The 23,553-nt window shown below is 40.8% G+C and overlaps 1 protein-coding gene across 9 annotated transcripts in view; it reads left to right on the top strand.

Moving 5' to 3' along the window:
* The first annotated feature begins 3,137 nt into the window (after window positions 1–3,137).
* Window positions 3,138–23,553, top strand: part of zc3h18 (zinc finger CCCH-type containing 18) — a 33,275-nt gene continuing 12,859 nt past the window's right edge. For 3 of the 9 annotated variants that reach the window (XM_019878175.1, XM_019878177.1, XM_019878178.1), the window contains exons 1-12: window positions 3,139–3,295; window positions 4,118–5,100; window positions 5,357–5,441; window positions 8,800–8,948; window positions 12,332–12,427; window positions 13,116–13,258; window positions 14,817–14,846; window positions 15,013–15,127; window positions 15,695–15,960; window positions 19,324–19,518; window positions 19,718–19,843; window positions 23,244–23,336. In XM_019878175.1, coding sequence (XP_019733734.1) covers window positions 4,132–5,100; window positions 5,357–5,441; window positions 8,800–8,948; window positions 12,332–12,427; window positions 13,116–13,258; window positions 14,817–14,846; window positions 15,013–15,127; window positions 15,695–15,960; window positions 19,324–19,518; window positions 19,718–19,843; window positions 23,244–23,336 — 2,267 coding nt within the window. In that variant the 5' untranslated portion in view covers window positions 3,139–3,295; window positions 4,118–4,131. The other 6 variants (XM_019878180.1, XM_019878181.1, XM_019878179.1 and 3 more) reach the window with 5 other exon arrangements.

Here is a 23,553-nt window from a genome sequence, read left to right on the forward strand (position 1 = left end):
GTTTCTTCGGTCGTGTCGAGTGGGTGCTGCTTTTAAGCTAGTGCCGCGTTCTACAGGACGTTAAGTGAATAAAGTTAAAATCATTCACAATTACAGTAAAACGCACGCCAATAAAAACTCACTCACACGTCGTTGTTTCGAATCTGATGATCGAAAAACGCGAAGTGAAAATGTGTCTCAGAAGTCGTGTCTTTCCGTAGCATCGGGTGGGCGTTGCGTGTATTTAAGCTCCTGCAGCATGACGTCTCAATCCGGGTTAGGGTAGTGGAATTTCCGCTTACGTAAATTCCGGTAACATGTAATATCGTAGTCAAAATGTTAATGCATAGGTTTTTGTTCCGGGTGAAGGAAATTCCTTTTCATAGAATTCCGGGAATGGGAATATTTACTGTATATATACATACACACACACACACACACACACACACACACACACATATATATGAGGGACACAGTGCAGTCATCATTAATGGGTGTGTGTGTGGGGGGGGGGCGGTTGGGGTCTCTGATCCACCTGCCATCTGTGCCGATGCATATACCACTAACAAGAAATGACAATGACATTACTATTAGAGAATCAAACTTGAGAGCTATTAAAAATGTTTTTAAAACAGTATTATAAAAGGGAATGAAACAGGTTGAAAATAAAAATCTGAGCTCTCGACAAATACTTTTGAAGTGTGTTTTGCATTCCTAAAGGAAATTAGGAATGTATACGATTGATCTTGTTTAATAAATATATTTTCACGAATAAATAGGTCAACTCTAGAATATTTCCATTCGAACCAAAATGTTCTTTCCTTTTTTGGTCTAAATTGTTCAGACTATGTATTAAGGACACAACTTATTGCTCAAAAAGTAATGTTACAATAATAGTTGAATGAGAAATTACATTGTGATGGAAACTGAGCGAACAATGGATTAAGAAAATAACTGACATACTGCATATACACTGCATAAGATAATAATCAAATTTTAAAAGTTGTCCAAAATCTGATGGTGTCTTGCAAACATTACGAGGTGCATTATTAACAATCTGAGGCTAACTTTTTTTTTCACTCGTCCCAGAGAGATAGTGAAACTCCTCTACAAGAAAATCATGTTTGCAGCAAGAAATTTTTCACAGCAGGGGACTGGACAGCAAAATTTTAACTCAGACGTAAACACGAACACACACAAAAAAATGTATATGTGTACTTTTTATTTATATTCCAATCGTGCATAAGTATGAGCATACTTATTTGACACTTCACATAGCCAGCGTAAAAAGACAAAAAGGGAAATTGTGAAATTTACGATCATCATTTACTTTCACTTACATCAATTTCTTGCATGTGCAAACCAATGTGGTGGTTGCTGTTGCTGTTTCCGAACGACGCAGTAGAGGTCGCTGTGACATGCTGAGGTTGGATGAGACTTTTGCGGAAGGCTTGTTTTCATTTTAGTGAATCTCGTTGCGACGCAAGAGCAGAGAAAAAGATTTCGTATAACAGAACAGGGGGATTTTTCGTTGTAGGGGGAGCAGAAAAGTGGGTATGGCTTTCATGCATGAAAATGTTTTCACACTACCATAAGTGTGGTATTTTCGCCCATGTAGGTTTCGTTGTCGAGGAGTTTCACTGTACCAGCGAATAGTAGATTTAACAGTACTTGTGTGAAATCCCTCTAAAGACCAGGAGGAGGAGGTTTACCAAATTTACCAAACCATTTTTCAAGATTATTTCACTATCATTCAACTGGTCAACCTTCTTTACATCTATCAGAGCATAAGGATGAATGATGTACTTTCCATTTTCTTTTTTTTAAGCCACAAAGTTTCTTGCTGGCTGCCGGATCATCTGAGGAAAGTGCCTTTGTGAGACATATGCATTTTTAGAGTGTTCTTCAGAAACGTGCAGGATACCATCCTTTCTCTTCAGCCCTTGCTAATGTACTGTGTTGACAACCTCTGTGAAAATAGTCCTTAAATCTTGGAATAACTTTCCCAATTATGTGAGACACAACTCTCTTCCATTCACCTCTTCTCTCAGACAACACAGACAATTGTAGAGAGAGATGGCTGACACTGCCCCATTGAATGACAAAACACAGTCACTGCCTTTGACACGGTGTCAGGAATCCCTGCATAAGGGCCCAACTTGCTGTTGGCTGATAACGGTCCATATATATATGATACAATTGGAAACAATGACATGCCAGGCATCCAGTTGCAGTCCTGTTGGTCGTTATTCGTCATTAATTGTAAATGTCAATTACGTAAAAAAGATATATTTTCAAATCGATCATCCTGCTTTTCAGGGGGTAGGGGGTCTTTGGTTCTTCTTGCTGCACTCTTGTTCTAGAAGCGTCCCTGGCTGTAGCGCTTGTTTTCAATGACTTCTGCTCTCAACATATGGTTTTCTTTTTTCAGTTGTTCAATTTCCAGCTTCGTCTGTTTCAGAACGTCTTTGTGGCAATTAACATCCACTCCAAGCTGTTCGACTGTTGAAGTTAACCTTTCAATGCGCCGAGATGTTGAACTTGTTTCCATCATCAGTTCAATAGTTGAAATCTTATGGGACGTCTCGTGTTTTTTCGAGAGCTCTTGGCTTGTTGACAAAAAGTCGGCGCTAAAATTCGAACTTTCACTGTTTTCTTTGGAATCCCTTTTCTTCCGTTTGTTGACAGACTTCTGGGTTGAGATGTTGGTTTGGACTTTAGAGTTCTCCATTGCGCCCTTGGTGTGAGTTTCTGTGTGTTCCACAATTTGTGAATTAGTTTCTGTTGAGTGTTCGGCGTCACTCACTTTGAAGTCGACGTTTCCTGGCTTCCCCTTCTTTTCCAAGTATCCTTAAGCAACTTCTGTTCGAACTTAAAACGGTTATCACTCGGCGTTTTAAATTTTTTCCATACTGGCGGATTATTATTCAGGGTAGCAAATGTGACAAGACTGCGGTCATTTCTTTTCTCATCAAGGCAATGAAATTACGCCATTTTCGGGTTGCTCCAAACCTCACGTTGTTGACGGAGAATATTTAGACTTTTTTTTTCATTCTACACACTACGACGCGGCGTTTAACGAATCTCTCCCCGAGCTGAGGTCTCCCTGGCGCAGGGTTTTTGCGTTCGCTCGTCGTGTCTTTATGACGTCACGCACGGCAACCCTCGCTGTGTCGAGTGGGGTGTTTTATTTTCTCCATCCTATCGGTTAAATTGTATCGTATATGAGTAATTATAGACTTCAAACACCCGTATCAGTGTGGAGGGGTTGTTCTTAATGCAACAGTGACGCGTTTAAGGAGTTCCAATCGGCAAGGTGAATTCCAGCGAGGGTTTGTTAATTGTTAGCATAGTGGCGTTAGGCTGATCGCTCACCACCGGGGCAGGCGCTCATTGTTGGTGAATTGTTTGTAAATGTAAATGTGTACCGATGTCGCTGGTATGATTCTGGATGTAACTCCAGAACATAAAGCCAACTAGTTTCTTCCATAATTTTCCGAAGAGAGTTGGTTGTTCTTCGGTGATTAGCCTGTAAAATATGCTCCCTCGCGTTATGGGCCTTGTTCCCGAATAGCACGTCCCGGCTATTAGCATGCTTACCAGTCAATGACCCTGTCTTGAATTGTTGTGTTTACCTACTCTGGACTGTTATCTAATACTATACGCCCTGGTAGGTGACACTAATGACTGTACGTTTGGTTTTTTGATACCCTAAACCCATACTACCAACTAGCAAATTGGCTAGTTTGCTAATGCTAAGGGGAGGTTTTACTTAAGACCTCAAATGCGTCTTTCGATTACAGTGTACAATTTGCTCATTTACATTTCACTACATCGTGCAAGTATTTACTCTTATTTGAATTGTGGCTCCCTTTTTAATTTCACACAGAACTTTCTGCAAGTGTCTGCCACATTCGATTTACATCCTCTTTATTTCAAGTATCATTACAGATAATAAAACATTAACATTTCCAAGAGGCTTGAACAGCGGGATATTATTAGCCTGATTACTCACAATTTGGGTGTGCTAAAACATTGTATTTATTTCAGTGTACTATAGCAGCATACTTTTACTTTATACTGTTGCCTCATGATGCTGTATTAACTTACACTGTACTTGTGCTTTTTTTGCCTACAGTAAAATATTCTCAAATGGATACGCCCGAGAGCCCTAGCCTGTCATTGCAGTCTCCTGTAGATGAAAAGGACCTTTCTGACAGTGACCTACTGGATTCTCCTGATGAGGAGGAGGATAGGGTAATCTCAGACAGTGAGCTACTCTATGAAGAGAATGGAGAACTGGTGGAGGACGATGAAGATGAGGATACAGTCGAAATCACAGGAGGAGGTCTGGCATCACAGGCGGTGACAGGAGAAGAGGATGAGGTTGTACCTGACTTTGTTTCTGAGCCAGAGGATGATGAACCTGTTGGAGAAACTGGTGGGCTAGGACAAGAGAATGAGGCGATTTTGCTAATGGAAGGGGATGATGATGATGAAGATGATTATAAAGATGAAGATGATGATGGACAACAGGAGGGTGAGTTGGATGGAGAGGATGAGGTAGAAGTTTCAGATGATCAAGTACTCGACCCTCCCCAGTCACCAGAATCAGAACCAGAACAAGGCAAGAACTTTGTCACGAAGGAAAACAACAAAGATTTATCGGAAGCATATGGAGACTACAGAAGGGATGCAGCTGATGTGGAGGATGAAGAGGAGGAGGAGGAAGAGGAAGGAGTGAAAAGAGTTGCAGAAGAGCAGAATGATATTTTACGTGCCAGAGAGGGGAGAGCTGCTGTGTCGAGAAGGATTAAGGAAGACTCGCCGTCTGTTTCCAGGGAGCTGGATGAACATGAACTGGATTATGATGAGGAGGTCCCAGAGGAGCCCAACATCCCCACACACGACGATGAGGAAGAAGAGGATGCAAAACTAGCCTTGGAAGAGGAGGTGAGCGAAGACACGACGGTAAAGAAGCAAGAGAAGAAACCAATCCTACCCCCGTCCCCCAAAGATGGGGAATCCAGGAAGACAGATGACTCCAAAATCCACAGAGATTCTTTCAGAGACAAGAAGAAAGAAGAGGATGATGGAGAGATTGATGAAGGAGAGATTGATGTAAGTCGGCATGGTGTGACTGAATGGGGCTTGACTGTTATGTCGGCGGTAAAAGACAGCATTTATTAAATTGTCTGCTACAGATAATGGATGTGTTGCATTATTATTTGGATTTTCTAATTGGCAGTGTTGTTGAATGGGCCAGGTCATACCTTCAAAGCGTTGTTAGGTCAAATTCACACTTGAGATTAAAACGTTATTTCAGTCTTTCATGATCTGTCTAATGTAAAGGTGTATTTTTCTGTTTTATGTACAGGATGATGATTTGGAGGAGGGGGAAGTGAAAGATCCCTCAGATCGAAAGATCAGACCACGTCCTATCTGTAGGTTCTTCATCAAAGGTGAGTAATGTTAGAACATGTGACCGCACTTTAGCTTCTTTTGCAGAGAACCTGTAAAAGGCACTTTGTAACAAAAAGTATGACGATTGCAGAGGTGTCTAAACCTCTTTCTTCAGTGCGTCTTGTGATAGTAGTCGCCGACAGACTCACGGCATTGAAGACATCTTTCTTCTCGGGACACACCTCCTCCGCGACAGCATTCAACCATTTCTTGACAAATTCTCCATCAGTGAAAGGTTTCCAGCTGCTTGCTATCAATTGAGCATTCCGAAAGCTCGCTCAAACAGAGGAATGATTCATCTGAACTTGTACAAATGTATTTCTATTACCGAGGCGTTTTGCCATCATTCTGTTTTATTTAACAGCGGCGTATCCAGGATTTTATTTATTTTTTGAGGGAGGGGTTTCAGATAGGGCGCAGACTGAAGTAGGATGGCTTAGCATGATATGTTCTATGCATGTACAAGACTGGTTCACATCGCCAGATTGTAGGGAAAAAAATGCATCTCTGGTATTCTTCAGGGGAGGGCGGGTGGCGGCAAAATGTGGAGACGGGCCATACCCGGGCCCATGGGCTGTCGTTTGGGGACGATTGCTGTAAATTGTGAAAGTGTTCTTTCGTTATAGCCAAGCTCAATCAGTTTAATGCCTGATTATATGTAGCCCTCCACAGCACAAAATGGATCACTTGCAGGGAGGGTTTTTCCTGGCTCAAATTTAGCAGGGGTGATACCACGTCAGATTTGTACGCCGTGTGCCGCCTGAGGGCAGACAGTCGCGTGAGATTGAGTTTGAGAGGTAAAATAGTTGTTAAATCCGTTCTGTATTCATAACAATGGTGAACTCCTGTGCCAGGAATCTTGTTTTGGTACTGTATTCTGTTTTATGTGCATTGGGTCATAAAATTAATTTTTGATTGTAAATTCAAACCAGACATGGCTTGTTTGCATATCCATTCAAGTTATAGTTCATGTTATTGTTTAGCATTAATCTGCTAATTATGCAGGAATACAAATTTTATATTGATGGTATATAATTTTTTTGTCGGGCTTGCACAGTTTTTCACAGAGTCACAACTCTCAACCCTGCACTTAGACTTGATGTTTGCCAAGTGAAGTGTTGTAAAGAACCGCCTCTTTGTTTGCAGCTAGCAAACTAAGCACTAGCTCGAAAAGCTTTGATGGCGCAGAGCAAGATTTGTTTATCTGGACAAAAACAGATTAATGAAAGACATTTTACACCATTAAATTATTGGTTGACGTACTGTGTCACCCAAAAGCAACATCCTTATGCTCTCACCAGACAAAGGTCGTCGTGTTGAAAGAAGCAAGCGTGCTTCACCCATCTGGGTGCAAACTATTGAAACAATTTGTACATAAAAGCTGGCTTACTTTATCCTCCCAAATTTTGAAATGGGTGGTGGCGCATTTGACAAAATAATGTTTTTATTTTTTTGAAATCGCGGTACACTGTATTTTGGAACCTTATGAAGCAGGAGGTGCCCTAAAAAATAAACGTGGTGAAGAAAGTTAAAGATAGTGTAGAACTTAGTGCCATCGAGTGGTGAACGAATAGAATGCAACGAGCTAAGCTCGAAGCACATGCATTCAGGGCCTCAGAGGCACTAAACTTTGAAAGCCTACCACCAATTTCTTTAGCAGAGGTGCAGGCAAAATGTCATCCCAAACGACTTCTTGTATTCCCTCAGAGTTAGTGCATGGCATTTGTTACACATGCTGTCGTCATCATCTTGCGAAACTACGTTCGCTAAGTTTGTCTTCTAAGGTTATCTGTAGTAGAAAGATGGCAGCGTAACAGCCTCAACGTACGCTAATTGACAGTTAACTTTAAACACAATACATATCATTGTGCAGGACGCTTTATTTAAAAAAAAACATGTAATTGCCTGGGGACGCAAATGTCAGCAATTTGGTTGAATGGCCCCAATAAGCATTACCACAGAATAAGGGATTCCTCTGTTTCATACATTTGACTTATCTAATGGTAAACAATACATTTACATTGATTTATTTACTGTATTTCATTGATGGGCGGACGAGTGGTTAGCGCGTCGGCCTCACAGTGCAGAGGTCATGGGCTCAATCCGGCTTCGGCCTTCCTGTGTGGAGTTTGCATGTTCTCCCCGTGCCTTGCGTGGGTTTTCTTCGGGTACTCCGGTTTCCTCCCACATTCCAAAAACATGCATGGCAGGCCGGTTGAGCGCTAAGTTGTCCATATGTGTGAGCGCGAGCGCAGATGGTTGTCCGACTATGTGTGCCCTGTGATTGGCTGGCAACCGGTTCAGAGTGTCCCCCGCCTACTGTCCGAAGAAAACTGGGATAGGCTCCAGCACCCCCCGCGGCCCTTGTGAAGATAAAGCGGATCAGAAAATGGATGGATATTTCTTTGATACAGTGCTCATAAATCAACACAGTGGAAATGCACCGGACATAGCATAAATGCTAGTTTTCAGCCGTATTTCCAAGGCAGGTTTCTAAAATAGCACAGTGAGACACATGAAACTTTAAAACCACAATGACGGAAATAACCAAATAGGTGAGACATCATAAACCAGACAGTACACGGTTATTCATAGGCTTGTGTAGGCTTCGCTCATTTAGAAACACACTACTAATTTATGACCACGTTGAATGCAATCAGTAGGGACCAAGCTTGCTTGTCACCAAATCATTTATACTCGTCAAACTTGAAGTTATGTCGTTTGGACGTGTCACAATTGCTAACCTGTCCATCCCGCTCTCTGCACTCTCAACTCTGACATTGCCGTTGAGCTACGAGGCTGCTTTATATCAGGCAATGCAGACTTATTTAGGAGCACCTTTTGTCTTGCCGCTCCCTCCAAACAAGCTTTGAAGGCAAACCCACCGCTCTGTCTGTCGTAGACCTGTGCACAATGGAGGAGATGCCTCTGCGGGTGTGTGTATCAGTCACTACATCGCGCCAAAAAACAAAAAAATAGCATTACATACTTTAAAACTAAGATATTAATGTTCTATTTGGAATTTGCACATCTGGTTGTTTTGTGACCTTTAAATGTTCAGAAACTAACACTACCTTATCAGCTGAAATTCCGATGTTCCTATTCTACTTCTGATCATGTGATCTCATTGGGAGATCCCTGCTAAATGGTTCTAATCTATTTGCTCCCTTTCCATACTTGCAGCTCACTGATTGACAATGTCAGTGTGTTTTGAAGTACACAGCTCGTAAGGATGTTTGTTGATTGCCATTGATGAATCACTCCTGACACGAACCGAAATCTTTCCAAGAATCTGTTATACCAAACTGTTTTGTGGTCTGTTTTCCTGAACTTTCAAGAATTCTTTTGTTTCACCAGGGAATTGTACTTGGGGTATGAACTGTCGGTTTATTCACCCTGGTGTCAATGACAAAGGTAACTATTCCCTCATCACGAAACCAGACCTGTTCTCACCTAATGGCGCTCAGCCTGGAGGACCCCTGCCACTGATACCCAACAATTCCTGGGTAAGTCTCTATCTCACTTGTTCAAATGGGTATTTGTGTCATTTGTAATGACAGTATATGCAGGAGGGGGGAAACAACAGTAACACTCATCACACGCCAAAATTATTACTGTTTTTTTGGATTATGTCGTGCCAGGGTAGAAGTTGTACCACTCAAAAAAATGAATAATGAAGAAGAAAATAAACATTCGTTGCCTTGGAATATAAGTCGCATTTTTGGGGGAAATGTATTTTATTAAAAAAAAAAAAAAACGAACCAACAACAGTAGAGCTCGAACTCACACACAAAATCCTTGTTCCCTAATGTTAGATGTTTTTGGAAAAACACTCCAAGGCCGTACCGCTTCACTCAAACTGTTTGGAAACTCCGAGCGTTGTTCAAATGTGCCAGAGCCCAATGCGTCAAGCAGTACAGATAGCACGAGCTGCAGATTGTTTTAGAGCAAAGGCTGCGTTCGGAATTTAATGGGAAGTGAGCGCGCTCTGCCTCGCCGAACACACACACGCTCTCAGATTGATGTTATGGCATCAAGAGTGAATTTCCCAACAACGCAAACCTTGTTGATAGCAGTGAACGAGTTCCGGTAGGGCGAAACCGTAAAAGCCGATTTTTCATGGCATAAGTGCGGCATAAGATTGAAAATGAAAGCTTTTTCCCCATCAAATTAAGCTTATTTGACGTATTAATTACATGTAATTTGCTGCAGATGGCGATAACGCGATAGAAGTGACATAAAATGTTGTCTATTGTCTTCGCAATATATATTGTCATATCGCCTAGCTCTAGCGAATTACCAAAGCTTGTCTGCAACAGACAAACTTGTTTTCCAGTACTTGGAACTTGTTTTTAATCAAACTGTTGCTTGAATAAAACTGTTAAAATGCTCACAAGCACTGTTGATGAATCCACTCCGTCTTGATAAATCACGTGGCGTTTCATCGATCTCCATGTGTCTCACAGCTGATCTGATTAACCTTGGAAAGCATCTAAACAACAGATCAGAATAGATTACGTCACATGGAAACCGGTGACCACAGAGTGTGTTTTGGAGCAGTATGAGGCGTAGAAAAAAAGTGTGTTTCCAGTAACCCGACCGACCGAGAATTTCTACGTCGAAAAAAAACTTTGCTGTCGGCATTTTTTTCAAACAACCCTCTACATTTTTGTGTAGAGGGTTTACATCGGTGCAAACTCTTGCGATATTCACGTTGAGCGCGAGCGTCCTTTGCCCTGTCGTCTGTCAACAACATTGAAACATGGCGGCGGCCGCGATCTCCGACGACAGTTTAAACCGCGTTTTTTGTGTTAGTCGTGTGCTCGCACCGTAATGTTAAGAAAATAGCATCCATTGATGTATCGAAAAAATTCAGCGAACTATTTGATGAACACCACTGGCCGAATAAAAACCAAGGGCGGAGGAGGCGGCGGCGCGCACCGGCCCCCCGAGTCCGGAGCGGGGAGAAAACTAAATCGGTGGCAGCGGCGCCTGCGCCGGCCGCGGAGCAGCGGGTTTAACGTCTTCTTGTTTTGTGTTTTATGGTTATTTTGTTTAAATTTTTGATGGGTAGGAAAACGAAAGATTAAAAAAAAACTTTGTCCGACCTACCGACCCTATGCTGAAATTTAATGTTACTGGAAACACACTACAGTGAAACTCCTCGACAACGAAATCATGTTTGCAGCAAGAAATTTTTCACAACAGGGGATTTTTCACTATAGCAAATTTGATCTCAGATGTAAGCACACGCACACACACATCCACACACACAAACGTATGTGTACACGCACACACAAACGTATGTGTATTCTATTTTTATTCCAATAGTGCATAAGTATGAGCACACACTTACTTGATATTGTCAGTGTAGAAAGAAAAAAAGGGAAAGAAATTGCGAAATTTACGATCAGTATTCACTTTCACTTACATCAATTTCTTGGATAATGTCTTTTATTTTGCTTGTTCCGTCTTTCATTTTGATCACTTTTACCCTCTCTTCCAGCAGTAGAGCTCTTCTTGTCTTAGCTGCTTGACACCCAAATGTCCGTTGAAGTGTCCCGTGGCTGTTTTTAGCATGATAACAAGTAAAGCATTCGAGGAAACGTTCGTTTATTTGAATGTCCATCGAGCCATAAGCAATTTACTCTGAGCAGCTAATCGGATGCTCCGGATCTAGCTTCAGTATTTACACACATAGACAGTGAGGTCCCTCTTGGCCAATCGGAGGCCAGGTTGATGCTCGGTAAGCTATGACTATGTTGATTACAGGAAACTCGCAGCTGTGACTGAAATAAACATCGTTCACTATGTAAACCAGTGTGGTGGTTGCTGTTGCCTTTTTTCGAACGAAGCAGTAGAGGTCTCTGTTGGATAAGACTTCGTTGTAGTGAGTGTCTTCACGAGGCTGGAGCAGAGAAAATGATTTCGTAAAACGCAACAGGGGGGTTTTCGTCGTATGGGGGGCAGGAGAATGGGAATTGTGTTAATGCATGAAGATTTTTTCACATAAGGGGGTATTTTCTCCCATGTAGGTTTCGTTCTAGAGGAGTTTCACCGTATGTTTTTTGTTTGGCCTGATGCGAAACGTCACCCTCACAACTCCAGCACGCACACACTCTCGCCACAACCATTCGTTAATTCAAAGAAAGGGAGGGAGCCCACTCTCTAACTCTCAGAACACTCACTCTCTCAGGGTAGAGTTTGTGCATCAGATTGAATTTGGATTTCCAATTCTCATTTCTTGCCAGAATACGATGGCAACACAGCACAGTCTTTTTGACCGTGGAGTGTTTGATAAGAAAAATGCACAAGATGACTACAGTATGTGGCAAAAAGACTCGGAAGATTTATAGATTCATGGCTGCAGAACTATCCAGGAATGTTTTCTAACTAACAGCCTCCTTGATCCTCCATTCAGCTGTTTTTTTTTTTCATTATCAAATAGATTTTATACATCAAGGGGAAAAAAGCTGCACAAAAGTTCTATTTTCTTTAAGGCTTAAATAATACAGTATAGAAATACAAAATATAAGCCAAGTCACATTTACTTATATAGGCCTTAATCACAAACAGTGTCAAAGGGCTTCACATGCCCATAGTTGACACATATTTACGACATCCCCTAATCTTAACCCACAGGAGGGCAAGGAAAAACTCTTAAAAACCCCATTTGGGGAAAAAATGAGAAACATTTAGAAGGGGCCGCAGATGGGAGAATTCCCCTTCCAGGATCATCAGGCTGCCATAGATGCTGAGTGGGCAACATTTTTTGACACAATATTGTACTGTGCAAAATTAGCAAGAATGGCACTTGATGCATCAACCCGACTGACACAGTCTTCTTTCTTTCCGTTTCACGGAATGAGCATTATTTGTTGTCTTCCAGACTGCACCTGTGGTGGAGGAGCTCCCTCCTCCCCCACCTCCAGTCGAACCTCCTGTGGAAAGTGCGTGGGAGAGGGGCCTAAGGCATGCCAAAGAGGTAAGTGTCAGCATGTGTCAAAACTGGATAAATCACATACGTGGTTTGAAAGGGCTGTGCCTGTGATGCGTTGTTTCGTCAATGAGGAGAGGCAACTGAACGAGCAGATGAATAATTTTTCACATAATTGCAGTTTGAAAAGATAAGCGGTTGAGATGGGTCATGGCAAATCTCAACTGGCCTGGAGAACTACATGAAGTCAATAATCGCTTCATATTCATACAGTGTGCCAAAGAATGTTAACTTGTTTTGCAGAGTACTTCAAAATCTTTCATGAGTGTAGTATTTAGCTGAGGCTTTTGGGTTGAATCAATGATTTCACTGTTCTTAATTTTGTCATGAGATCGACATAAAACAACAACCTTCAATGTTCAAACTTTACTTCAACAGCTTGAACATTAAATATCTTGTCATTGTCATGTATTCAAAAATCAGCTAGGTTGCGATAGGCTAGGTTTCGTGTACCTTGCAAACAAACCACTGAAAGTCAAGATGGGCGCCATCGTCATTTGTGATGGATGTTATGTTTGTCAAATTCCGAAAGGAGTAGAGCATTCTGGAATAATGCTCTCCGTGACATCTTCAAACTTGATGTTGGGCATATCTCCTTTTGGAACCACCACCAACAGATATTGATCGCTATGTTCATGTTTCAAACAAATTCTGCTTGCTTGTTTGATTCCTGTAGATGTTGAAGAAGGCCACCATTCGAAAGGAACAAGAGCCAGACTTTGAGGAGAAACGTTTCAATGTCACAATTGGAGAAGATGAGAGAGAGTTTGACAAGGAGAATGAGTTCTTCAGGGAACGCAGCTACCGCATAATCAGAGAGTATGCTATACCTGCTTTTATTGCACTGATTCCTTATTTGAAATTAGCCCCTTTTATGTAACCACCTCAAATGTTCAGGAGGGATGTTCCGAAATGGGGACCCGAGTCTATTCTCTCAACTGGCACTATTTTGTGAATTCACTTGGCATCAAAATAGATTTGAGACTCGTCTTGGAAGTTACAGTGACCCCTGACTTGAGCTGACTGATGACTTGACAGACTTGACTGTTGTTCATTTACGTTTTAAAGATAAAATGTGAAATTAAATACGATGTAATATAACCTGTCGCTTTGGGAGTGCACATAGGGAAAGGAATCGTGATTGGAGGACTAAGCCAATTAATCCATCAGTCAAACCCCATGCAAAAAAACGCTACCATGGACTCATGTTTCGGCACCTGCGGATTACCCTATTCAGGTTTTTGGTTTTATTTTATTTTCATTTTGGGAGGCAGGGGGGCAACCCACAAAGTTTTTATTTTATTTATTTTTTTGTAAAATGCTTGTCATTATATCTGTGTTTATTCAAGAACTTTCTGGGTTTAAAAAAAAAGTTATCTCTTTTCAGTCCAATTGAATGAGGGTGTCAGTTACTTAGGGATCTTTGATATTCGCTGGCCGGCGTGGTACCTCTCCCCTGTGAATAGCGGGGGTCCAATGTTTTTAAAATGAAGTACATTTAAACTTAAAAAACATGAATTGAATAAATTTGCTTTCAAGTAAATAAGATCTACATTTCAGTATGCAACTACTGTATATAAATCAGCATGTATTGTATTGTATTTTTCCCAGTTACAATGGGGGATCATAGTCTAGCACACCAATTGTGAGTGTGTTTAAATTGAATCATTATGAGGCCACATGGTGCTCATCTTGCAGATTAAGACCTTTTAGAGTATTATGTTTTGCAAATATTTTGAAGTTAGGCTTTTAAAAGAGGTTTTACATGATTAGTTGCTATGACGTGTGAAGTGTATTAAATATACAGGGACATGTTATGCACACATGCAGGTTCTATAAATTGCACAATATTATTTGACCTTATTGGTCTACTTTCCTATGAAGACCAAATACTGCAGGCAAGAGTGCATTTATAGGTGACATGAGTTTCCCCAGAAAGAAATGACGTAGGACTTTCAATCTTGATGGTTAAGACATGAGACGTATTTGAGACTAGAACTAGTGTGACTTTTTGTTGCTACATGACATTATCACCGAGCTGTCAGTTTACTCTGGTAAATGGAATTGGTGATTAAATGACACTGAATACTGTTGTCATTGCGAGGGATGTCCCGATTTGATCACACGATCGGGATTCAGGGCGGGTCTCATGATTTTCAGATAAGGCACCACGGGAGAAAGTTTGGTGTTCTTCATTTTCTAAAATTATAAAGGTCACCAAGTGACCAAATAAGATCTTTACAGCTTTAGATTGTCAAATTCAACATTAATCACTTAATTTTATGTGACTCAATGTTACGTTTTGTTTGTTAAACATTCTAAGACCATTAATAGACCGGAATCAGTTTCTTCATTAACATTTCATTTGCTCTTTCAGAGAAATGGACATCAGAGAGCCAATATATGCGTAAGTATAAACTATTCTTTGTTGAAAGCTTGCTTTATCATCCCAGTTTTTACAGTTAATTACTGACTGTTGCAATAGGCAACAAGGGGTCCATGGGTAATCAGCAAACCTTTAATATAAATGTAGCCATATTTATATTCAATACATTTCTGTCATGCGTTTGCAGTGATCAATATTCTGATCCATATTATGACTATGAAATGGAGGCTCTGTGGCGAGGTGGGCAGTATGAAAACTTCCGAGTGCAGTATACAGAAGCTCCTCTTCCTTACCACTACAATGTAAGTATGCCTCATTGGCGCAATGATTTATACAGGCATCTGCTTCGTGCTCACAGTGTGGGGGCCTTTTTTGGGGGCGGGGGCTAAATACTAAACTTGGACACGTATTTCAAGTTGTTCCATGGGTTTATTTTATGCAAGGTGCCATTTCACATGAATAATTGTCAAGGAACTTTTGCATTTCAGTAATTGTATGACATGCATGAACAAATAATGTCAGGCTCTGGCCCACTTCTTCTAAGCGTGCCAGAGGAGCGCAAGTGGACCAAAGTTCCAAAATCTGGAAAGTTGCAGTTAAGTGTCATATCTTATTGAACGAGGGATGATGTGAATTGGGAATTTCTCCACTGCGAGACTAATAAAGGTTTTCTTATCTTATCTTATCTTATCTTGCAAAGCAACATCAGTGCAGGCTAGCGTAGGCCAGGGGAGATCATTTGACTCAGGTGTATTGCATGCAGGATAATGGTCCTCGCCGACTGACGTTTGACACCTCTGCTGTAGGTTGTTGTTGAAAATATTTCAACGAATACCAAATTTATTTGCATGATTTTATTACCATTCCAGGAGCGTGAAAGGGAACGGGACCCTCGGGAGAGGCACAGAGATCGAGAGCGGGAGAGAGATCATCGTGAGAGAGAGCGCCGGCAGAGGGAACGAGAGCGGGAGAGAGAGCGGGAGAAGGAGCGAATGAGGCGGAAAGAGGAGTGGGAGAGGGACAGGATAAAGCGAGATGAGAAGGAAAGACCGAAGATGCGTCCCCCTCGAGACATGCGGGAGAAGAAAGATGACAACAAACTCAAACCACAGTCACCGTTAATTTTGCCACCCAAGTAAGATTTCACCGATGTCAACCTCTCATATATTAGGACACAAGCAAGCACAGATGGTGACTTGAGTACTTGTGACTTGGGTTGGAGTCGACTTGAGTCTCCGTTTATCTACTGAATTACTACTAAAAGACCTTTAAGAGATTTGACTTGGGAGTCCAAGAATTGGGACTTAACTTGAGACTGATGACTCAAAAGACCTCATTGTAATTTTCATGCTTGGTTTGATGATTTGCTGATCAGTGATAAAGTAGAATATCAATTGATTCTGGCAGTAGTTCTCAAACATTTTTACGAAAGGTGTAACAAAAAAAAAAAAAAACAATTTGAATCAGAAAATCTGTTTTGATTTAAAAGATGAGTGGAATGAACTAAATCAAATCATTCCACTTTAAAATATATTGAGATACGGATTGATTTATCTTTTATTGTGGAGATGTCTTTGAAGGAAATGCCACATGTACAGCACTGCCAATTCATTATTTATGTCAAAGGACAAAAAAACTCAGTGCATCATACCCTTTTGAATGATACTTGATACAGTAAATATTCTCTAGTGTGGACTCGTGTTTGCGCTGTCCAATTTGTCCTGATAACAGAAATTCCTCATTTGGGAAATGAGCATGGTACATGTCCTTTATGAACCTGCAAGTATGTTGACAAAAATGCACGTGTAACAACACAATAAATAAAATACAAAAATATACTGTCCAAAAACTTTATATAACAAAAACTGCAATACAGGTGTATCCAAAAAAAATCACAACAGTAAAATACGTACAGTATTTTAATGTTTATTTTTTTCTGTCTTGGGGAAAAAAATGTGTCTATTTTGGATTGTTTGGTTGGATGCATTCTTTGGTTTATGACAATGTTTGCCTGCGTGTCATACAGTTTTGTTGCTAGTTGCAAGTAACTGTCCCGTTGATCACCGATGTCTGGTAATTCTTGTGCATACTGATGGTTTGTTGCCATTTGCATTGCTTCCTCGCTGGATGGTGGCTTGTCATCAGGAGTTGAATTGATGCCTTGTTTTTTAAAGTTTCGTAGATTTGCGTCTTTCCGACTCCAAGTGTCTGCTGGATGCTTTTAACTTTGTGTCCAGCCTTGCTCAAACGGATGCATTTCACTCGCTCCGCTCCAGTCATTACAGTTCTTCTACGTTTCGATGCCATGATCTACACGACGTAAGTGAATAAAGTTAAAATCTTTCGCAATTGCAGTCAAACGCACGCCAATAAAAACTCACTTACACGTCGTCGTTTCGAATCTGATGATCGAAAAACGCGAAGTGAAAATGTGTCTCCGTGTCGTTGTTCCGTAGCATCGGGTGGGCGTTGCGTGTATTTAAGCTCCCGCGGCATGACGTCTCAATCCGGGTTACGGGTAGTGGAATTTCCGCTTACGTAAGTTCCGGTAACATGTAATATCGTAGTCAAAATGTTAATGCACAGGCTTTTGTTCCGAGTGAAGGATATTCCTTTTCATAGAATTCCGGGGATGGGAATATTTACTGTACTTCAACTTCTACTCAAGTATTTTTAAATCACAATATCTATAATTCTATTTGAGGAATAAACATAAATACTTTTGCACCTCTGCAGAACGCGCCCACAATGATTTTTTTGACTGTTCCGACTTACAAGAAAAATAGCAAGCCAACCCACGAGGTAAAACTGCAATCGGCGAAGTTATGGTCACAAATGAAAACTCGCAATAGAGTGGAGCCGCAATAACCTTAATTGCATTGAAAGGTTGAGAGGAGTCTTGGCGATATTTGATTTGGATCATTATGCTCATATTGCACCTTCAAGGTATTTTAGGTCAACATGACATGATCTTAGTTGTTTTTTTTTTTTTTTTTTAAATAGGAGCAGCAGCATCCAGAGCTTTTGAACTTTTGGGATTATTTGTAGTTCAAGGAACACACAGAATTGCTCCGAAATAGCCAGATCTTTCGCATCAACAGAGGACACCTTTACAGATAATAAGATCAAGAATGTCGCAATTGAGTATGTGTTAATTTTTACATATGGTGAGAGTATATTATCAAATTATTTGGTATTTTTATCCAAATTGCTGGCAACGTGAATGTTAGTCTACAGTTATGACCACATAGTTGTCGTCAGTACAGCTTGCTTACAGCATTTCCTAAAATCCCTCCATAACCTTTCCTTTTTTTTTTTTTTCTTGGGGCTCTACAAATAACTACGATAGTTTTAGGATCACCATTTACCAAAAGACTTGTGGTACATTTATTTGCCTCGCAATAATGATTTAAATATGGCAGCAACTCCCTCGCCTTTTTTTGTCACTGCACTGTATTGGTGTTCTCATTCATAATAGCGTCATGTAGTGTAAAGGTTGATAAATAACAGCTCGGCATTTTCACTCAAGCGTGATGCAATGTTTGCTTCAGCCTTTATACTCAACTTCCTGTAAAGACCTCACTTGAGACTGGATTATGGTTTTCCTGAAGCCTCATAAAGTCATTTCATTATCCTGATAAGCTGTGAAAACATCTTTGTTTACGTTGCATTATTGTTGACAGGCTATATTTATCTCATTTGATTTTATGAGCCAATGAAATTCTTGGGTCAAATGTGCAGGTCCTAAAAATAGCACGAGAGTCTATTTTTAATTCGAGCAACGTAATGCGGTGTTGAGTCATTTATTTGCTCTGGCATCACACGCTTGTGGAATTTGTCATCGACCACAGATCATGCACTTAGTGTACAAAGACAATGTCAGCACATCTGCGCTGGATGAGATAATTACCAACTCTCCAGACAAAGCTCATTTAGTTTAATTTTCCGTTCTTCCTGGTGTAGTGTGATGCTAATCTTAAACGATCAGATTTGTCACAACCAACCAAAACATGCAAATGTGCTTTGATTTCACTTTGCTAACAGCGGTTAGAGATTTTGAAACCCAAGAGTGGTGTGTTCCCATTGCCTTTTCATTTCCTCCCCCTTCAAGATTTAGATTCATGCTTTGCTTAAATTAAATTCTGGCTTGACACAAACAAACTTCAAGGCCCCCTGCTGTGCGATGACCTGTTTTTCCATCATTAACTTGCCACAGATTAACCCTTTTCTGATCCTTCGCACTGTTGCAGGAAGTAGTAGCTGATGGTATGAAATGTTTTGACACGGTGCCACTTGTTCATTGTTGGAAGTACAGCAGTTGGTTTTGAATTTGATGCTCTGTCTAAACTCAGTCATTTGTGAGAAAAATGTAAAAACAAAACAAAATAGTTATTTACATGCTATATTAATAACCTGCAGCACTTGAAGAAATCGTCAAAGCAGTCCTTTTATACAGACTCGTCTGATTAGATGTTTCATTTTGTTCCCATCTTTTCAGCCGTCCAATGGAGCCTCCCATAAAGAAAGAGCTTGTGCCAGCAATGAGACAACCAGATGAGTGGAAGGACCCTTGGCGTCGGTCAAAATCCCCCAGGAGAAGATCTGCTCTGGGCTCCCCACCCCGAGGTCGTCGGAGAAATCATCATTCGGGTTCCTCCGTTTCGCCGTCAAACTCTTCCCGGTATGAGCGCCAGCGAGTCATCATGCCTGTTATGTTGAAAAATTCATGAGAAATGATAAATAGCTTGTGATTTATTTTTTTTTTCTTACCTGCATCAAATGATAGGAGATTCTTTTACAGCCCTCCACGGTTTCCCTGTATCTTTTGGTTTGTGTCACTTTTTTTCTTTGTTCCTTAATCTCGGCAATGTTACGCTGTTTGTCTGCCGCAGGTCTACGTCTCGCTCTTCGTCCTACACAGGCTCCGGGTCGTCAAGGTCCCGCAGCCGCTCCACCTCATTCAGTTCCTACACCAGCCACTCCTCCCGTCGCAGCTCATTCAGTGGGAGCCGCTCTAGGTTTGTTTGCCTCACTTGCGCCCTTGGAATAATTTTGTACCTAGTCTGTGCTGCTTTTAATGCAGCTGCTCACAAAATCACACAAATTGAAATTAGCTCAAATAGGCCTGAAATTCATTTTCATTGCTGACTTTTTAGAGGCCATAGTTCTGTTTTACACAGCAAGATGTAGCCAAAAGCACCCCCCCCCCATGCTCAAGGGGGGAGGGGTGGGGGGAATTACACTTGACTCACAGCCATACACGGAAGGGAGAGCACTGCTGTGATTCCCAGCAGAAAAAAAAACTTGGGTCATATTCGATCATGCCTTGCTTTTTTTAAATTAAAATATTAAAACTAACGCATTCCTGCTTTTTTCCAAGTACTAATATTTCTGAATTTAGGTCCATGTAATCTCAGTCAGAACTCGAAAGAATCAGTTATGCTTTTGTTTCCTCACATCATGACAATTGCGATTCTCTTCACTTGTGCTCAAGAAATCTTCATTGGACCCTCTCCATTGAGTTCAGATTGGATTTTCCGTTCAGCTACTTCACTCTCGTTCTGTCGTTCTTGCACTGGCTCTCCGTATATTTTAAGTCAAGAGCCCTGAGTGTTCAGGCTCCACATGCGGTGGATTTATCGTGACAGCCCATTGCCGATTGTCCCTCACAAGAAGTAAACTAAATGTGAAGTGAGCCTTGCAGTCTGTTGCTGCCAAATTGTGAAATGAACTTCCATTTATTTAAATTGTTCCAGGTCAATTCACACAATGGAGTTAATCCGACCATCTCAGAATTGGACGAATTTGCTTGTTATGACTTTACCACACCAAATCCCAAATTTTGCAGACACTGCGCCAGCAGTTTGGGAGAAGCAGCCTGCCAAATCATTCCAATTTCATCAAAAGCAGGCGTCGCAGCCAACGTTTGCACCCCAACAATCTTCAAAAGAAATGTATCCCTGGAACAAGACCTTGATCAACTTTCCTGAAATTCATCCCACATCTTACCTAGCAAATACAAACGTTTTACAGGGGTAGTATCTTTTGTTTTCCAGGAAACTTGTGTCAAAAAAGGCATACCCACATATTTCTTGGTGGAGTTTCCATTTCCTACATATTAACTTCAGCTGATCACCTTGAGCAGTCCTGTGAGGGTTTACAGGATTTCCCTGTTGTTTGACCATTGGGGAATTCCCATTCCCCTGTTCCCATGTTAAAAAAAATCTTCATGGAACTCTTGACCAAATGGAAACAAATGTCAGACATCAAATTGAAAGTACAACTTCCAGTCATTTGAACTTCTATACACTGACACAAAAAAAGAAGGCTTGTCCAAGAGATTCAGTTGATGCATCCCAAAAAAGCATATCTGGATCCGTAAGAATTTCAAATAAAACATATGATGAGCAGCCACACCGGAGAGCATATATTTTGTTTAGTATGACATTTGTGGAGTTATTCCTGAATGACATAGACCAGAGTTCCCCAACCTTTTTTTTTGCCCGACGGACCGGTTTCATGTCAGACAATATTTTCAGAGACCAGCCTTTTTAAGGCCCGATAGATACAACAATATAATATGATATGACCTGCATGAAAAGTGTGGTATTTTCGAAACATAATAATAAACACGAATCATGACACGAGGAAGGTCCTATCTGGCCACAACATTCTCTGGTCACTATGGTAATGGTTAAACATGCCTTCAAAATAAGATACGCCGCAAATTAAAAGTGCATGAAAAATACAACTTACCATCTCGGCTTATTATGCAGAGTAGGCTTGGTGTGTGTGAATCTCCCGTTGAGATGAAGCCGTATTTGAAATAAGACTCCTGATACTGTCTATTAATTGTATGTAGCCTTCTCTTTCTTGAAAGTCGTAGGCTGTCTCCTGGCTGGGCCTTTTCCCCTTCCCGAAAAAACTTTTCAAAGATGTGTTTTTTATGCGGTAACCTATCACATGACTGAGAAGCGCGCATTCACCTGCGTCAAGACTGACATACTGTAGACTGATATAACAAAGAATGCGGTAATTTTTCAAAATAAAACATCTGTCAGATTCCGAAATGAATAAAACGGAAGGAATGCAAGTTATTTATTCTTTCTGTGCGGCCTGGCACCAAATGGCCCACGGCTGGGGACTATGTCCTAAAAGAACCAATGTTTTTTTTTTTTTTTTTTTTAATTTAAGAGCAGCTTATACAAGTCGGAACCTGTCGTAAACCTGTTCCCTGATTGAAGATTGAGCCCCAGTATCGATGCCAGTAGCAGTGTTTTGCAACAAGCACAAATTCCTCATGAAAACCTTGATGTAGCAAAAATCGAATCTCCGCCAGTTGCCCCGGAATAAGGGCTTCGATCTGAATGGAAAGTTGATCTCAAGGTCCGGTGGGCCACATGGTGAAATTCAAGGTCAAAGTAAAGGTCAAAAGGTCCAAGTGGCCTCGACATACCTCAATCCAAAAAAGAATGGTGTATTTAGAATCCCTGTTGAAATCACTTTCTTTGGAATTTTTATAATAATTTCTAAGCTATTGGGGTGAAAAGGTTGTTGATGATGCCCGTTCTTGCAGAAATCTGAGATATTCAGCAGGCCATGCCTCCTAAACTACTGGTGTGAAGTTTCTTCCAATTTTTTTTTTCCTTGGTGTGCGGGGGTGCAGCCTGAATGACCCTTTTTAGTTGATTTGGGTACACTTGTCTTTTCAATTTGTGAAAAGCAGATAAAATACGTCTGTTTAGGCACCTGCCTACATTTAGTAGGATGAGCTTGTTTGTCTTAGACTTTGATTTGTAGTTTTTGTTGCATTAACTATAAAATGTTATTTTTCAGCCTTTTATATACCGGTATGTTCCGTGTGACTATAAATATGTGACGTCCTTGTGTCAGTAAAATGGACTTACTTAGTTGCCGCTTGCACACACTGGCAATATAAACATGTTTCAATCGGGAGGCAATCCCTTTCAAAACGTTTATAGCATGGGCTATTATTGTTGCAGCTCCTGGGCGGTTGGTGTTTTTTTTTTTTTTTATTTCAAACTAATAAACGACATAAATGGATACACTTTAACTGATTTTTCCAGAAAACGTTGACATGCCTTTGAATAATTTCTATGGGACACTAAGCAGTATTACAAATTCCAACAAATGGGGCTATTGATTGCAAATGAGATTTGTGCGCACTATTTCATTTTTCGGACACTCGTGTCAAAAACAAGAGTGCACAGAAGTCATCAACCACAGGTGAGTTTTTCCTTTTCCCTGAGAAATGGAAAGCAGGCTTACTTTACAAAGGGCTTGCCCTGATTTTATTTTGAGCACTGTATATAAAAACATAATTGTGTATTGTCAGAATAAGAAAAAACACGTCCTTGTGTGCTACATTACACTTTTTCTTGTTGACTTCTGATTCAGGTCAAGATCGTTCTCCACGTCTCCCTCACCAGCTCCAGCTGTACCAAGGAATGCCAAAAATAAACCAGACATTCCTCCACTGCTTGCTAAAGGGTAGAACCTAAGTTCATATTATTTCTTGAGCTGTAAAAATAGATTGATAGAATCAAATGTTTCAGGTCAGACAAAGTTATTTCTATTCTGCAAAAGCATGTTTCAACCCCTCAGCTGCTCCTTCTCAGACTCCTACGATAAAGTATTCATCCAAACAAACTTTGCACATTGTCTCTTTGAGTTTTGATGTCACCATACATGATTACAGCGTTCGCCT

The sequence above is a fragment of the Hippocampus comes genome, unplaced genomic scaffold (genome assembly GCF_001891065.2).
Source record: "Hippocampus comes isolate QL1 unplaced genomic scaffold, H_comes_QL1_v1.1 scaffold37, whole genome shotgun sequence".
Classification (NCBI taxonomy): Eukaryota; Metazoa; Chordata; class Actinopteri; order Syngnathiformes; family Syngnathidae; genus Hippocampus; species Hippocampus comes.